Source organism: Oryzias melastigma, linkage group LG19, assembly GCF_002922805.2.
Source record: "Oryzias melastigma strain HK-1 linkage group LG19, ASM292280v2, whole genome shotgun sequence".
NCBI classification, from domain to species: Eukaryota; Metazoa; Chordata; class Actinopteri; order Beloniformes; family Adrianichthyidae; genus Oryzias; species Oryzias melastigma.
In genome coordinates this window covers 9,047,179-9,065,619 of record NC_050530.1, presented here as the reverse complement: position 1 = coordinate 9,065,619, position 18,441 = coordinate 9,047,179, and the positions used below count along the sequence as shown (strand labels likewise).

Genomic DNA, 18,441 nt, shown 5'->3' with positions numbered 1-18,441 from the left:
TGTGCAGAGTTTTTTGCTTCTGTGTTATAATTTTCTATAAACTTCTCGAGCTCTTAAACTTTCCCTCCATCTTGAAAGGGATCAATATATTACTCAGGTTGAGGCAGTCAGCTTAAACATATGCAGTCTTGGGTTGCTTCAATGAAATATAGAGAAGAGAATAAAGCCAACTGTCTCGTTTCATTAAATTCTTCCTTTCTGTTGTTTTCACCCCGAGGAAAGGTCTGTAGTTTGAGTCCTGGGTAGGTATGATCTGTATCTTTAATGACGTCCACGTCTCATTTCTACAGTTTGGTCGTTTTGGTGATGAACACGCTTAGTTTGGGAGTTTGGTGGTTTAATTAACATTTTTCATCTAAAGTTATTGCTTTTGTACCAAAATAAAAGTAGCACCACATGACGAGTAATTACTGGACTTTAAGCCCAAGCCTAATCTAAAAAAAAGTGTTGGAATTAATAAAATAAAATAAAATAAAATAAAATAAAATAAAATAAAATAAAATTAAATTAAATTAAATTAAATAAAATAAAATAAAATAAAATAAAATTAAATTAAATTAAATTAAATTAAATTAAATTAAATTAAATTAAATTAAATTAAATTAAATTAAATTAAATTACATTAAATTAAAATGAAATAAAACAAAACAAAGCAAAATACAAATGAAATGAAATGAAATTAGTGACTGAGTGACAATTCCCCCCTTACATTCCAAACAGGAATTTTTCAAATTTCCACAAGCTTCTATAAAGAATATATATTGAGAAATCACAATATTTGTCAGAATACCCATTTTTGCTCTGCTTCTTTTTATTTTTTTTAAAAATATGTTGTCACTAATCCTAATTTTTTTCATAATCTTAGTGCAATTTATTCAAGTTATAATTCTGTTTGTTTTTTTTACATTTTTGTTTGTTTTTTATTTATTTAGTTTTTATGCATTTTATTTCTGTATTTATTGATGTTACCTGAGTAAAAAAAAAAAACCTAATTACAAATTACAATTACAAAACTTTGCTCACATTTTCAAGGCTTGGGGTTTGAGAGCTGATAACTTTATTTTGAAAACTTGTATGTCTCTATCATTAAGTACAGTTTTACTGCACTTATACATTACTATTTATGAATAGTTCTGTATATTTTATCAGTATTTTTATTTCCACAATACTTTTTTATATTTTTAATGGATTTTGTCTTTTTTAAATTGAATTTATCTGGAGTTACAAAGAATAAATTACATGCAAATCCATTTATAACACATTAAATATGCTTATGATAACAACACAAATATGAATATAATAGTATACAAATAATAATAATACATTTATTTGTAAGTTATATGAAGTTTAGATTAAAGTTTGTTGAATATGAATGACAGTGCTGTGAAATTTAATAGCTATAAAGACGACAGGTCAACATTTGAGTTTCACAATAGCAAAGGAATTTAATGTTGCATAGAGTTACACCACAGATTTATACTTTCTATGGTTAGCGGTTTGATTTACGACTCATAATTTGCTATTTTTTGCCTGGTGTACGGACATCCTGTGTCCCTTTCAGAAATGTTTCGTCCCCTCACTCTGTAAACTGCTTTGATATCCTATAGTGGAGGAGCTCTAGAAGAATACTGTGTGTTGAACGTCTCTTTGACACCTTCTCGTCGCTTCTCCGTTTTGGCAGCATCATAAAAGTGTTTGACATATGCGGCTTTCCGATCTCGTTTTCAGTCCACCTGTCGGTCCATCTGCCCTGTCAGTTGGTAATATATTCTCACGCTGGATGGAGGATTCACACTCACCACTGACATAAATATAAAAAGATTTGTTTGGTGTATGCTGTAAAAGATTTAATATTATATATAAAGTTTCTAAGTAGTTTAAATAAAGTGTTGATTTTGACTTTCAGTAGCAGGTCGCTGACAGTGTTTATTACTAAAGGTGTACACCTACAGGACGTGTTGATCCAAGGGCTCTCCTAAGACTAAATATAACCCAGAGAAATCTCCGCAGAGAAACATGAGTGGCTCCTCGTCTATCGTCTCCTTTGTCACCATCTCGCTTGACGGTTAGCATTGCAATGCAGTTGAGTGACTTGCAGAGGAGTAAACTACAGTCCTGGCAGCAGGACCAGCCTGGCCCGGCACAGCATTCCTGAAGGAAAGTGTTAACATGAGCCAGAGTATGTTACTCATCCTGGAAGACCTTTCGTTTTGTGGGCATGAGCCACCAAGCGCTCACCTTTGCTTAAGCGTAAGGTCACATGTGACCAAGCATTAACACACCTAGCTGTCCTCTGACTCTTTCTCTACTTTCTATCATTAGCAAATCAGACCCTCCCATTACCCCCTGTACCCTTTAGCACTTCTTGAATCCGGATCAAATTTAACAGCGACGAAAATAATCACGCTTTAAGCTTCCTGGAGTCTCTCTTTTTCTTTGGTCTGCTTCCAAACATTTTGCTCAGTGGCTTCTTGTGCCAGAGCTCCTCTGCCAAACACACTTTCTAAGTTTGTGTTTATTTAAACACCTGCTTTCCATGATATTGTGTTTCCTCCAACCCAAATAGTTAACTCGAGGAGAAAGTTTCTTCAATTGTTAAAGGTTAATTTGGGTGTTTTTGTAGTAAAATAATAAATAGATCTTGATAGGAAAATAGAGAAAAGGCCTCTATTTTTAACATCTGTTTGAAAAATGTGTTTTAGTAGAAAACATTTCATATTTTATAAATGTTAACATTCTTGACTTTTTAAAAAATTTTTATAAAAGTTATCACCCAAAATAACTTAATTATAAAAATAATCAAACTAGTGCTTGTTGTGCATTGCTGTATGATCACTGCATGTTCTTTGGTCGTATTAGGAGTAAATTATATTTGAGTTAACATTAACACAACATTTTCTTCTTTTACATTGTTAAAAATGACGAGTTATAAAATTCTCAGATACAATTATTTCCTAGTTTGCCCGATATAAACAGCGAGGTAGTTCTAATCTTTGGTACTTTTTTTGCGTGATTCTGTTCATGTAAAAAATAAAAGATCTAGCCAATAAAACTGACTGATGCATTCAGAGCTTGAAAAAGCTAAAGGTTATCAAATCCTCTATGTAGTTTCTACATCTGGATAATGACAACGTCAATTGAAATGAATTCGAATTCAAAAAATTCTTGAGTCTTGACAGCCCAATATCTGGTACCATCAGTGAGGAATGACTTTCACACTGTGAGCTAAGTTTTATAAATATGTTTTTTTCTTGGTATACTTGCTTCTTTGAAAAAAATATCAAAGGAACTAGAATCAGACACGTGTGTGTTTTTTTGATGTTGCCAGAAGCCTTTATGAAAGTGCATCATGAAGGCTTTTATTTTGAAAATTTAACAGATCAAATCTGCTGTTCTATGACAGACCTTTGGTTTAAAGTAACGCAGAGTAGAAAAAAAGTCTTGTTCTTTAACTTCAACCAAGTCTCCATAATTTGTTCTCTTGAAATTCACTGAGAGGAACGACCACATAAGTTAGGGAGCAAACACTCATTGAAGTCCAAACTCACTGAAAAAATGTTTACTGGTTTCTATTCAATCATTTTAGGGTTTCAAATCAGGAGCATGTTTTTTGATTTGGAGTTGAGTGGAGGGAAACTCTGATGCTACGTTCACACTGGGCTTGGATGTTTCCAATAAAAAATCTAAGTAAATGCTCATTTTGGGCTTCCGTGTTCAAAAACTATCTCTAGTTTTTAAGTCAGTTTTACTGTAAGTTGAACTAATTGAACTTTGACAAGTCAAAGACTCAGATTTGGTGGTGACGTATGGGTGGCGTCCTTTTCATTTTGTTAAATGTATCTTGAAGAAATTCAAAATTTGCAGCAACAGGCCTGTGTGAACACCGTATGATAGAAGCATGTTCAGAAACTTGATATGTCAAACCTCTTTTTCAGCTTTCAGGGCAGGGATTGTCTCCAGACAGAAGATGAGGATAGACAACACGATCACCATGACGCTGATGATGGCGATGATTCGAGCCCCTGAAGAGGACTCCGGGTGCTCGAACAGCATCCACACTTTCCTTTGGGTTTCATTGGACGGTAAAGGTCTCTCCTCCTCTTTTGCGAATCCTTCGTCCTCCTTAAAGCGGTTCATGATGTCCTCTCCGAGCTCGTAGAATCTCAGCTCGTCCATGAAAATGTCCAAGGGGATGTTGGCGGGCCGACGAAGCCTGCCGCCCGACTGGTAGAAATACAGGATGGCATCGAAGCAAGCTCGGTTACGGTCCAAGAAGAGCTCGTTTCGAAGCGGGTCAAAGTATCGCGATCTCCTCCTAGGATCGCCGAGCATGGAATCGGGGAACTGGGCTAAAGTACGAAGCTGGGTTTCATAGCGCATCCCTGAGACGTTGATGGCCAGTCTCTCCCCCAAAGCCCATCCGTTTCTCCATAGAATACCTGAACGTCTTAAGTCTTTTTTTCTTTCCTTTTCGTTTCCATTGTTCTCCTTCTCTCCCTTTTCTTCACTGTTCAGCTGGTTCTTCAGTTTGTCTTTTTCTCCATATTCGTCTTTTCCTCCATCCTCTCCATTGTCAGGCTGTTGGTCATTGTTTTCCATTGCAGAATCCATCCAAATTTACAAATAAAAGCTAAAAATCCCCTTTCAGAGAATTTGAACACCTGGACAAAAAGTAAAAACTATCAAGAAACAAGATTAATAAATTACACAAGTCAGTATTAACTTAAGAGGAGTTATTATTGAGAAAAGTCTGTTATTTTTTCCTTAAAAATGAAGAAAAAACGAATTTAGTGCATTAAAGCAAAGGTCACTCACTGGATGTAAAACAGCTGCTGACAGATGATGCCCCCAAAACTCACATGGCGTGCTTCTTTGGTCTCATCAGGTTGCCTCAGTTGTGCCCGTCACATCCACGCCGCTCCCGTTCGCTCGTGGTCAGCTCTGTGTCAGCTTCAACTCCAGTGGACCGGACACCGACTCAGCTTCCAGTTGTTTGCTTTGGGAACACACGGGATCGTGCCCCGTCCCTTGCAGTCTCACGTTGTCCGTCATGAAATTTACCGGGAATGCTGCCGTGCTGAAATCGGATCCCTGACGGATCCCTGCATCCCCTCCCTGCTCTTTGGCTCCCTTTTAGCCATGGGGGATGACAACATTCAACCTTCATATCGAATGTCACATTTGTTCCACAAAGACCGGCTCTTTGACAGACAGGAAACTCTATTTGGATTTATTAGTCCAAATTGATTTGAATAAATCCTTTAAAACACAAAACAATATAACAGTCATGTGTAAATGTGAAGTGAAATTCACATGGAGTAAAATGAAATTGTCCTTTCATTTAATTATCAGAGATAAGCAGGAAAAAAAAATCTACTGTTTTTACACATATTTAAAAAAAATGTTTCTTTTTAGCATTTCTTTTAAACTGAATAAACATCCCTACTAAGAATAGTTTTGTCATATTTCCAAATTTTAGATATTTACAACTTATTCTGCTCTGTTTGATTGTGGTGTTTCGGCTGTGTGTTTTTAAACTCTTAAATTACATTTATTTTATTTTGAAATTGAGATTTTATTTTTCTTCTAATTTTATGAATTAACAAACCAAATTTAATGTTGTTGTTTTTTTTTCTGTCTTGTAATAAAACTTACTTCTGAAATCTGTTACATCCATACTGTAATAAACTAAAATACTTTTCAGCAGTGACATTTATTAACTTTATTCACTTTATGAAATGAAAAATATCTACTCTCCAATTTGGGAAAAATAAGAATCTGTTTCAGTTTCTGAGGTTACCGTAGCAGGAGTTAGTATGTGTTCCTTTTAAATGTAATTATTTAGACATCCATTTAGCATCTATGTATTTATTGAATGCGGCTCGTTTGTCACACAGACGGATGAATGCTTTTCAGTCAAAGTGGGGTTAAGTATCTTACTCATCCACAATTACTGTCAGCAAATGGTTGACAGAATGTGTGCTGGACAGATACTTCATCTAGTAGTATGTTTGTTTATGTTCAAGAGTAACATTTTAGGTCCTAACAGACACAATAGAGTAAGTAAGATTCATAACAAAATAAACTGAAAAAAGTGAAGAATTAGATTGATTTAAAAAAAATTGTAATTTATTACATTTAAATTAATTAGTTTTCATCAAATAAAAATTTGAGTTGATGGTTTTCTCAACTTAAAAATTTAATTGTATTTAAAAAAGGAAATTTTTTAAATATAACAAGTTACAGTGTCACTTTTTACAGTGTAATTTGCCCTAAATATATATTTTTTTATGGGGAAATGATGCGGTTTTTCAACAAGAAAACAATATTGGCATTTTATTTTGAAAATCTATAAATAAATAAAAATATATGTTTTAAACATTTTTTCACTGCCTTTTCATATCTAAACAAACAGTACTGCATGTTGCCACCAGAAGGCAGTGAAGGTTTTATTTTTTTTATATATTGCAGGGAAAAAAGCTGCAAGAGGCTTTTTGCCGACATTTCCTCACAGCTGCCTTCACTTAGTGAAAAACCGCGCATCTCATTGGGCTGATGGATCACATGAAAGTTTGATCACACTCCACAAGCCAATGAGAAGCTGTCTGAAAACGCCTTTAGTAGTGATGACGCAGTAAAGCTGAGGAATAGGTTAAACCAGACAATAATCATGAAACCTCACATCATAATGTGCACAGAATTCCCTTTGAATCATCATAAATTTATGCTTAAAAACAAGAGTGATGGAAGTGCAAGATTTATTTTTTACTATTTACTAAAATAATGGTGTTAAAATGATTAAAAGTAAACTTTAACAGCAAATCTTTTACAGTTCTTTGAGAATTTACTCAAAAATATAATGTGATGCAATCAAATTAAATTGATTTGTTTGTTTGGGCTGCTCTTAAAAACCTTAGAATATGCAATTTCCCACAGAGAGTTTGGATCAAGTTTCAGTAACTTGAATTATCACATCAGCTCCAAAACGATCAAACACAGATGACTTTACCATCCTGTAAAGAACTACAAAAATAGACACAAAAACAATCGTAGACTTCTCGTCTTGCACTGAAACACAGCATGTCCTCAAACCTCCAGTCTCATCCGATCTGTCATGCTTTTGTTTCTCGGAAGACTTTGGATTTTCCTCCTGCCCCCACTTCAAGTGTTATCGTGTCAGTCACTGTGACATGGTTTTGTGCTCCTGACAAGGGCATGGATAAACTGTCACAATCAGTACAAACCCGTTTATCAATCATGCTAAATCCTTTTGTACAAAAGCAAAAAAAAAAAAAAAAAAAGAAAAATCTGCCTACTCAACAAAAGAAAGACACAAAATCAAGGTTAAATTTTCATTTATTTTTAGTCAATGATTTTTAAGCAGTTTTAATGTCTGAGAGAAGCATCTCACGACTGTTGATCAGTTATTCCTTCAAGCTGCTATGAAGATTGGTTCACATTAGTTCGTGTTAACATTCATACATTTTTAAGTCTCAATAGTAGAAATATGTTCAATTATGATGCTTTATTGATATGTATCTATTTTTTCTTGAAAATATAAAAAGATAAGTAATGAACATTCCATTGAAATATACTTTATACAGTTCTTGATGAGTTGTTCTTTGTGTTCCAACATTTCAAAAATGAAATCTGGCTTAAGTCACAACTAGATGCTCCAGTGACCTCCTCTTCTTCCCATTCACGCTCCTACTAAGACCACAGTACAATGAACCAGTACTTAAGTCTGTTTTATACATGTAAAATTAATCTTTGGAATGCTTACATTAATGCAAATAACATTAAATGGTATATAGATTTGATGTCTTTTCTAATGAAAATAACGCTTCGTATGTTAGAAAAATGTCTTCACTTTGATATAATTTCCTCTAAAATAACTCTGGTCATATTAATTTGTTAAAATAAATCATCTTTAGACAAGACTGATTGCTCGGTAATTCCATGGAAAGCCATAGCGCCACTAACGCGTGTGGTTGCAATCATCTGAACTGATGGCTGCACGGCGATACAGTAAGTGTCAATCAGCGGCATTCGTGGTGCAGATTGCATACAATTTCCCCAACAAAAAGGATCATACGGAAACATATTAAACAGGCAAGATTGAACAGGATGTAAGTGGGAACAATCACAGGAAAAAAACCTGCAGAGGAAATGTCACAACTATTGTCTTTGCGACCTACTTGTCATTTTGGTTGCAATAAAACAGACTTAGCACTCTCAACATTGTAACCCATTCCCTTTAACGTGTCTAAATCAAATGGCAGTATTATGCATTGGAAAAGAAAGACATCTTGTATTTTTTCGTTTTTTTCAGTCTCACATTGGCAGAGCAGTCGCTAAGTGGAGGAATATAGACATGGCTGGCCTAACAGTGAGGGAATGCTGTTAGAAAAAAGACACTACGTGGCCGGAAAAGCACAAACATCTGGGTGAAGGAGCACGATTCGTGCCTCTGAAATGAACATCTCTGTGACCATCCGTAGGCCTTCCATTAATGGGAACTGAAAGCTTCAAAAGATAAAACCGTTTTCTGCCAATCGACAAAAGTTTACAGACCCTGTAAAACCAGCACATTAATCTGTCAGAAGTCTATATTACAATGACTCTCGTGTTCTGGTGAGCCTCCCGCTGAAATGAACTGGGAATGGTAGTTCAGCTGCCGGAGCTGAGCCCTGGACCAGCAGGGTCTTAAACTCCCAAACACTGCTCGATTCCAATCTATCTTCATCTGACATCATTTTGGAAGCTCTGGGTCTCTTTGATTTGCTTTTTTTTTTGTGTACGGCAAGGAGCTAGCCAGCAGGAGACGGCAACCCTAAAGAAAACGGTGATGCAAAGACCATCTAAAGGAACAAAGACGAGCTACCTCTACACACTCATGCTGACACGGCGAGTGTGAGTAGTTTTCAGTTGCCTCTCGGAGGAAGACGTTTCTGCTCTACATACGACACGGCACAGTGTTTATAGTTATCGGGAGGGGCGGGGCTAGGGTCATGACAAACAATGACGGGGAAATGTCAAGACTCCGTTCCCCCTTCAGAGAGATTATCAAGTCATAATGCATGCGGTTTTTTACACATCACTGTGAGGTGTTCACATTATCGTTGCCTATATACTAGAATTCATTATGATAGAAAAAAACGGCAAAAAAACACCTACATCCACACACACTATTGGCACACCTGAGTCCTTAAACCACACCGAACCTTTGGAATGGCAGTTGGTTCAATCTCTGACTGATTTTTCGACTCAAGCGGAACGGAACTGCCTATCCCATCCCGTTTAAAAACCCTTTGGAGCTTTGAAGATGCTTCAAGGACTCGAGGTTCTCCGTTTTGTTTTGTTTTTTTACCTGCTACAGTCATGTGACAACTCTAGTATTATTGCCAAATCAAAAAAAGAAAGAAAGAAAGCAAACTACTGTGATATGGAGAGCTGTTGTTTTAGAACTGCTGCTGTTCTGCTACGGAAGTTGTGCAAAGAAACATGGTGCTCAACAACGATAGAGGTCCTTTGCACAGATGCTACAGGCAAAGACTTTTGATTGAAAAAAAATACAAATAAAAGTATGGCAGAGATCCTAAACACTGGAATGAAGAGTGTAGGGCAGTAATAGCAGAGATTTCATTAAACAAAACATAGTTTGGGGTGTACTTTGCAAACATACATGTTTCAATATTCACATTTTTTTACTTTTCAAAACAAAATATAGCTCTTCTCTTTCATTATAATCTTTTTTTAAAACATTAATTGCATATAACACTTTTTTAATTGTTTTATATATACTTTTTTGTATCTCTAGCACCCTTGTCTTCAACTAAGGGCTTGCAGAAAAGACAGTCATGCAAAGTTGTCATGCTGGTAAACAAAGTTACAAAAATGCATTATCTTTTTTTTATTCGTTTTACTTTGTGTCCATCCTTTGTCTTCCCCATGTCTGTGCAAGAAAGACTCAGTCTTTGCTCAATGTTTGTCCAAAATAATAAAAATAAAAGAAACAAAAGACGAAAAAAAGAGACGTTTCCCAGCGCTTCTGGGGTAAAAATGTTGCACACCCCTCATGAGGAATATTTGTTTGGATCCTTTTTTTTTTTTTTCTGGGACTCCATTTCACAAATGCAAATATTCTTTTCACATTTGGACTTTCTTTCTTTTTTTTCCTGCTTTTCCGGACCTTTCCATCCTTTGACGTCATGAAGAGCTGTAGAATTGTTTATCAAAATATAGATTTGTTCTCTTTGTACACGTCCATGCTCACTCTACTCTTGGTCCATTTCCTCTCAGTTTTACCCTTTTGCCTAAAAGGCTTTTTGCTAATCTTTATCTGGACACTGACTTCCAGTGAAGCAGTTGTTGATAGCAAGAGGGACAAGAGAGAGACAGGGCAGTATGCGTCTGGAGAATATTGTGCCGCGTTGGCAGTGCTGATCTTTACGTTGGGAGACATACTCGTCCGATTGGTCCCTTTCAAAATAAGACAGGAGCTGAAACAACCAGTCCTTGATTATACACACTTGTGTGGGAGACTTTAGTTAAATTAGGCAGGCTAGCATAACGGACTGACGTTTCTTTTGTCAGTCTGATAAGAAAATGTGCATATGTGCATCCAGATGTAGGATGAGTGGCAGTTAAAGAACAGAGGGACAATGGTCAGTTTAACAATGAGGCTTCTGTCCTCTCTGCATCGACTATTTCTCCCGATCTACTATACAATACAGGTGGCCGTTCAGCAAGTGCATGCCATAGGACCTTTGGTATCCCACTTAGATTTTCGTGCAAGTCTACATGAGCACATGAGAGGTAACAATGCGCCTTTTTCATCCACGATTTGAGCTGATGCTACATGTGCTTCATTACCACAGGTGAGGAGGGCAGTGTTTCAATCTCATTGAAGCTAATGGAAGACACAGGTTCTATACAAGTGCTAACTTTGACGTTTGAGGGTGCTGTTCAATACAGTGTGATTGATCGTTGTGCATTTATGGGATGTCATTTCATGAATAAGGCCCATCCTTTGACTCTCATGTACCCGCTTTTTTTTTTTTTTCTTCACTGGAAAGCAACCCAAGAGGAAAATGACATCTAGAAGATCCCTTGAATGCATAAATTCCTCAGTGTGTGAGCTGTTGATGGATTGAATCCACTCAACAGATGCTACAATATGTTAGCAGAGATGCTACATTGTTCAAGCAATCCAGTTGAAGACGATTGTTTTTTTGTTTTTTTTTTCCAGAAACTCATGGAGGGACTCAGCTGCTCGTCAGCGCCGAGTTGCTCAAGATGGGTTTTATAACAAGAGAAATGCCATCTGGAATGTGTAATTAAGAGTCCTTTCCTCTTCAAAAGTGTGTCAGTGCTCAGTATGTTTGCAGGAAAAAAAAAAGGACGTTGAGAAGAAAAAAAAGAGTCAGTTGGAGGGAGTGTGGATGGAAATCCAAGAGCCTGTTTTGGTAGCTTTGTAAGGAGCAGACCATGTTATATTTATATATTTTAACTCAAGATTAACCTCTGGTCTCTCTTGTCACCCCAAAGATCTCCTTTAAACTGTCCATCCGTGACATGCGGCTGCTTAGGTGGCTCCCACTGCAATTTTGTCTACTGGTTACTGACTCCTCATATGAGAGAAGGCGAATGCTAGAAACTTAACACTGCAAAGACAAAAACAGAAATCCGTTACCATTCAGTAAACACACAACCTGTAAACCATAAAAACAAGTACACAACTTGTAACATTATGAGTAATAATAGTATCTTATAGTAAATGTCTTTTTTTTTTAAACAATTCTCAGATTCATAATGTCATTATGCACAAGAGTGAAATAATCAGGGATTACCATTACCTGTGAACTGCAGGTTAAACTGTGTCAGAATAAAGTGCACAAGTTTAAACAATTACTAAAAGAACACTATAAATGTTCACACAAAATGTTAGCATGTACTGCAAGTAAATAGCAAAACAACATTGAAATTGTGCAATAAAATCCCAGCGGGCTGACCTCTATTCACAAAGTTACCTGGACATGTGCAAACATTTTCAAGACATTTTTTCTGATAGTTAACAATTTTTTTGCTATTTAATATGCAAAAATAGTTCCCGTATTGTATGATATAATATCTTCAAATATTCAGTGATTCATTTGCAGACATATTATGATTTCCAGCGTGTTCTTCATCTTGTTCTTCCTTCCTTCTCTGCAGAGATGATTGTCTGTCCTGAGTCCTTCGTTTCAACAAAATAAATAAAAATAAAAGAGACGTGTGGATTTAAACACTTTTTATGTAACATTTGTTCTTGTTTGCTCCCCTTTAAAGAACAAGCAAATGTGTTGATGCAACAAGTGAACTAATTTGTGAGGAAATAGGTGAAATTCTGCGCAGCGCCACAATAGTGGTCATTCCATACACTAGAAAAGTTTGAATCTTATTGGCTTTTTTATAGAATTAGTTTAGGCTATAGAAAAGGTTTATCTAAATATAAGTAAAGGAGACACTTATTCAAAAAAGCTGTATTAGTTTGGACAAAAAAATGTGAATTTTCATTTTTTAAACCACATCTTTGAAACCAGTTTACTATTAAAAAAAACTCTGAATCTTCCTGATTTTCTAAAACTTCACTTCCCATCAGCCCCTTCTGTCACTCCCAGGAGCCCCACAGCTGGTTCTCATCAGCTTTTTAGCATGTTAAATTTTTTAAAGAATTTTAACAATAGAATAATTATTCATCAAATAAAGACCCTTTAAGATAAATTCAAATTAAAAAAATGACAATTTAATGCAGAACTAAATACTCTTAAAAATCACCATGATCAAAAGAAGAAAACATTAAAGTTGAGATTTAACAGCAGAATTGTTTACATCCATTTTCGGCTACTTGGTGAATATTGTTGCAATACTACTGTATATCCTTACTATAGGCCCGATCCGAATACTATCCCCTCTCACTCCCCTTTAGCCCTCCGCCTTCGTTTATCCCTCCGTGCTTGCTCCAAACTGAGGGTGGTAAAAAATATTTCCGACGTGAGTTTCGTTCAGTGACGTCATCCAAATCACCGGTAAGCTAGCGTTAGCGCGGAGCTTCCAGCGCTCGAATATACATTACAACAGCAGTTTTGTAAATTTACAAAGGTCACACTGTAACATAAAGTTATTACTTACGTTTAAATGTAAACATCTGTGGTTCAGAGCGTACCAAAGTTAAGAAAAGCGCTTCGTAGCGCGGCGCGGTTTACTCTCGCGATAGCGGACTTTGGACCCCTCTGTTCGGAGTGTGGAGCGTAAAAAATAATAATTCCGGACACAACTTTGACTTCAACTGCCACTTCAAATCAAGGGGTAGGGCTAAGGGGAAGTGAGAAGGGGAGTATTCGGATCGGGCCATAGAAACAAAACACACAAAAACCTTAAACATAAATGCCATCTAAAATACATTTTAGATCATTAAGCTTAACACACAAGCTATAAACTTCATTCCATATAACTTTAATGTTTTTGTAAATACAGATGTGTACATAATGACACTGATCTATTATGCAGTGCTTCAAAGACATAGCTAGTTAAATCTAGCTGGGTTGTACCCTGAATGACATCACAGCCTACAGAGGCCTCATAGAGGCAACAAATGCCTTTTTATGATTTATTAACAAGAATATTCATTTATTTTGGCCACAACTATGTGATCAAGATTACATCTAAACACAGTTATGACACTCTTCTTGTCAGTTTTTTTAGACAACACAAATCAAATACAGATTGTAATGAAAGCTAGGTGTGAGATTGTGTTGATTTTCTTTTCCTTTCGCAGTAAAAGTTTGCATACTTTTCTTTAAAGTACAAAAAAAAAATCGACATTCTAAGGTTTCGGCAAAAATCCACATTGTGGAATCATTTCATGATTAGGGGGCAATAAATGTGCGTTTGCAGGTTTTTCCTTAAGAGCGATGGTGATAACAAAATATAAGCAAACTTATCACAAATGACTTATTACATGACCATTAAAAAAGTGTGTTTTTAGGTTAAACTTAACACAATTTTTCACATAAAAATCATTAAAAAAAAGAAAAGCTCTACGTGCTGATACACAGTTTTTTCAGACAAATCTCATTTCTTTCACATTACAACTGTAAAACAACTAAACATTTAGAACATTTTATCTAAAAATATGACAAACGGGCTTCAATAAACTGATGCTACATTTTGGAACAATTCAACTTAAAGATTTAAACAAACGTCAAAGTCCATTTTTTTTCTTACTGCATATTTACAAAGATATGTGTATATATTTATATAGAAGTGTTTGGAAGCACATGGATTTTAGACAATCAAGCTTAAAGATTGTACCAAATCATAATATTGCCACCTGATTCTTCATAGTTGCACATTTCTGCTCCTGAAGTTAACAGTTTCAATGAAATGCTTATATCTCCCACCATTTTTGAACAAAAAATCAGTGGTACAGAGTCCGTTTTTTTCTTTTTTAACACATGATACAAACAGCAGTGATGAAAATATAAAAGATTTACAAAAGTAAAAGCTTTTAATATGTCAGGTACAACATGAAAAAGGAACAAGACAAATGGATCTTGTGGTAACGCTTTGATCACACCTGGAATAGCTGAATCAAAGATCGTAGTGTGCGTTTTTCTGCTTTAAAAATGCATTGGTATATCTATAAATGTGGGTGCACAACATGCAGTCCAGCATAAAATGATTGTATGTGTTTATTGCATATGTAAATGTGACTTTTTTTTTTTTTTTGCTCCTTTTTGAGTTTATTGACGTGGAAAAGTTGGAAGTGAGGGGATATATGTATTCATAAAAGTAAATGCTACAACTTGGTTTATAAGGGATACTTACTTTTACATAATAAAGAATGCAATTGTACATATTTTTGCTTCTATGTGCAGAATCTTAATTTATATATGACATTTTCTTCTTCTTTTATTAATATTAAATATTTTAAGAAAATAATTCATAGATTAAAGGTGGAAGGTTTGTAATGGTCCTCTCGTTTTATTAAAAATCTTACTCCTACATGCAAAATGTTAATAATTAATACTGATTTTTAGTAAAGTGCTTGTACTTTTTTCAACTTTATAATAAATAATACACTTATGTTTCTAATTCTTAAAGTTATTACTTTGGAAAGCTTTCTAAATGTGTTCCACTTAGTTTTGTTTCAAAAATATTACATTTATAAATGTTATGGCTGTCCTAATTCATTTTTAAAGGTCTTTTTAGTTATTTATGTTCACCTTTATGAGACTTTTAGTTCCATTGTCAGCGTTTATTTTTTATTGTTTAAATGAAAATGTAACGGTGACCACACCTCTGAAATTATTAGAATTTCAGTTTTAAGAAAAAATCACTTTTAAGGTTTTTCGTACACCAAACTACTCTAATGTAACCAGAAGTTGAGTTTTATTTTGAAACTTTAATGGTCATTTCCTGTACAGCTAACAGTATTAGTGGGTTATTTTCCTTCTTTTTTTTAGAATACTTTCTGCTTATTTATGAATTTAGGTAGTTTTAGATTTTTTTTTTCTTTTTATTGCTCAAAGCAAAAATCCAACCTTTTCCCAAAGCTACAGCATGTGCTATGTTGGTTTTGATGGTTAAAAAAAATTGCACTGTACATTAAATATGCCTTAAATAACAGTCTATTGATAGTATGCATTGCAGCACTTTTCCAGTTTGACCTCCTACTGGTTCTCTAAGTCAAATAGAGGTGGCAGCTTTATGTTTTAAGTATTTTTTAAAGTATTTTCTTATGAGAATCTGAAAAACACATTCTAAAAAACAACTAAATAGACCTTTAAATGCACACTAATGAAAACAAGTACATATGGATCATATTAGGAATGTAACTCTTGTATTCTTTTTATACCACAACTTCTTTTGGTCTCTATTTTTTAAGCTTTAGACGTTGTTTTGTTTAAATTATGCGGTGATGAATTACTACAGAAGCTGTCTGCTTTTTGTGCAGTATTAAAGATAAAGCGAATATGGAAATCTATCTCTTGATTTAATCTGTAAAAAAACGTTTTCTTTGGCTAAATGAATGTCTTTTCTCTTAGTAGAGATGTATAGTTTGGTCCAAAACATAGATATGGATGTCTATCTACATAACATACTATTAAAATTGTTGTTTTTTACTATTATTTACAACCAAATCAAATATTTTTAACTATATATTTTCCTTCTGTGTCTTTAAAGCTACCCCACCTGCACAGCGAGTGCATGCATCACAAACTGAAGAGTTTGCACAACAAGATTTCACAATTAGGTTCATTTTTTTCTTATTGCTCTCGTGTTTGCATGATGTCTTCTGCAATAATTGGTGATTTTAGGACTAATTTGGGGTTAGGGCGATCCAGTTCACTACAAAATGGAGGGGATAGGGGAACGACAGCGGCGTAACTGTCCCGGAGTCTCGTAGTTCTCAAAGGGGGGGCTAGTGATGGGAGCGAGTCGCAGAGATGATCCAGCCATTCCAGATATGTTATTGAGACTGCGAGATTTTTCATAGCCTGTTGCTTTAGCAAAAATCATTTCAACACATATTTGTGTCAGTTGGATGTATTGTAACATACAAAAAATGAGGGGGGTGGAGTTTAAATAGTTGAAATTTAAAAGATAAACAAAATGTTGTAAATAAAATGATAAAAATAACATTTAAAGGACACATATGGACAGACAGAGACAGGACAGACAAGACAAAACAGGAAAATGTGAGTTATGATATGCCTTTTTTCTCTCTCAAAACAATATTTTTTTATAAATCCAACACCAATTTTAGGCCCATTGCATAAATCACCCAAAATATTACTCAATTCGGGTGTTTTAGACAATTATTTGACCAGTTCAAAACAAAGACATGGATATTATGGGTGTAGTTTAACAATTGACCAAATGAAGCTTAAAAAGTAGACAAATTAAACATCAATTAATTGCTTTTTGTTATGTTTTATCCCACGATTTTGTAAACTTCAAATGGCCAACATGGAAATGCTGATTCAGCAATATTTGAGAACAATTTCTGTTTAAGGATTCTATTCTAGTTACAGAGGGAAATGACACATGGGGGTAAAACGGGGGGATTTATGTCTAAATCCAGCTGCACAAGTGAACTTGAAAAGCAACTGATCACACTATGTTTTTGACACTTGCATCTGTCCTTTCCCACTGTACTGCTGTACTGAAATAGCATGCAGGTGTTAGGTTCTTCCTGTAGGGGGCAGCCACAGAGAAGTGCTATGTGTTGTTGCACCACATGAAGTGAAATACGCCATTGGTAGGCTGCAGTCACCCATCAATGAATATCTTATAATGGATGGAGCTTTGTGGTTTTAATAAATGATGTGTGTTTATTTGCTGAATTCTCAATCATTTTTATTCAAAAATGTGATTTAGAAAAAAAAAAAAAAGCTCCAACCATCACATGGAAACAGTTAGACAAATAACACCGACTGGTACAGTATGACGCCCTTTGTGCCTTCCTGCTGAAAAGGGGAATAATGCAACACTTCGATAAACGTTTTTTTTTTTTTTTTTTTATTGAATGGCTCACACACATTAAGTGGATGGTAATCTGGTAAAATATTTATGTTTTGTTACAGCTAAGGTTGAGATTTTTGAGAAGCTCTGCCAAATTTGTGTCTTGAAATACATCAAAAATATATCAAATATATCAAAAATCCATTGCAAATTGTCATTCATAAGAATTAATAGTTTTTTGTGCAGGTTTTTATTGAGTATGTAATGAGCACAGTAAGAAATAAGTACAATTTTGTGAGACAAAACAAACAAATCAAAGAATAAAGAATGCTTAAAGAATGAAAATGAGCTGGAAATGTTAGTCATACCCATAAATCTGTTGTTTTTTTTACCTTCCTATGATAGGAAATGACATTTTTTAAATGTTTTTTTTTTAAGTTTATAGGAACTTTTTTTTCCCTTTCTGGGTTAACAAAATTTCCTAAAATAAAGTAATTTAAATCTGCTTTTAATATTATATTATATTATATTATATTATATTATATTATATTATATTATATTATATTATATTATATTATATTATATTATATTATATTAGATTAGATTAGATTATATTAGATTATATTAGATTATATTAAATATTTAGGTTTTTCCAGTTTAAATTAAGCTAAATAAATAAATATACATTTTTTGCACTTGTTTCTACTGTTTTACCCTTAAACACAGGAGTTGACACTTAAACACAAAATCCATAACATACTGTAACTTTTCAACCATTAACAATATTAATTTCCAGCAGATTCTGAAAGATAAAAGCGGCCGAATCTGTTGATCGTGTTAACAGTTGAAAAGTTATAGTAAATCAAAGAATATAAACACTTGATCTCTGGTGTTAAAGGGTTAATTAATTAAATTATTAAAAAAATACAA

General features: G+C 34.5%; 2 protein-coding genes and 1 long non-coding RNA gene across 10 annotated transcripts in view; 1 reads left to right on the top strand and 2 right to left on the bottom strand.

Annotated features, from left to right (window-relative positions):
• The window catches only part of LOC112153896 (potassium voltage-gated channel subfamily A member 2), an 8,858-nt gene extending 3,534 nt beyond the window's left edge, over positions 1-5,324 (bottom strand). Inside the window, exons 1-2 of the mRNA XM_024284357.2 lie at positions 4,816-5,324; positions 3,925-4,661 (exon numbers count right to left, since the gene is read on the bottom strand). Of these exons, the coding sequence (XP_024140125.1) occupies positions 3,925-4,611 (687 nt within the window). The 5' untranslated portion in view covers positions 4,612-4,661; positions 4,816-5,324. The remainder of the gene's footprint in view (positions 1-3,924; positions 4,662-4,815) is intronic.
• A 2,014-nt stretch (positions 5,325-7,338) lies between these two features.
• Positions 7,339-18,441, bottom strand: part of LOC112154621 (potassium voltage-gated channel subfamily C member 1) — a 47,168-nt gene continuing 36,065 nt past the window's right edge. For 4 of the 7 annotated variants that reach the window (XM_024285710.2, XM_024285709.2, XM_024285714.2 and 1 more), the window contains one exon: positions 7,339-11,666. Coding sequence is in view for 3 of the 7 variants with exons in the window: in XM_036217305.1 (XP_036073198.1) it covers positions 11,653-11,666 (14 nt within the window). In the remaining 4 variants the exon portion in view is untranslated. Of the gene's footprint in view, positions 11,667-11,858; positions 16,551-18,441 lie in introns of those variants that run through there. The other 3 variants (XM_036217306.1, XM_036217303.1, XM_036217304.1) reach the window with 2 other exon arrangements.
• The window catches only part of LOC112154623, a 9,458-nt gene continuing 4,037 nt past the window's right edge, over positions 13,021-18,441 (top strand). Inside the window, exon 1 of one of the 2 annotated variants that reach the window (XR_004949806.1) lies at positions 13,021-13,070. This is a non-coding gene — a long non-coding RNA (uncharacterized LOC112154623). Of the gene's footprint in view, positions 13,071-16,230; positions 16,301-18,441 lie in introns of those variants that run through there. The other variant, XR_004949807.1, reaches the window with a different exon arrangement.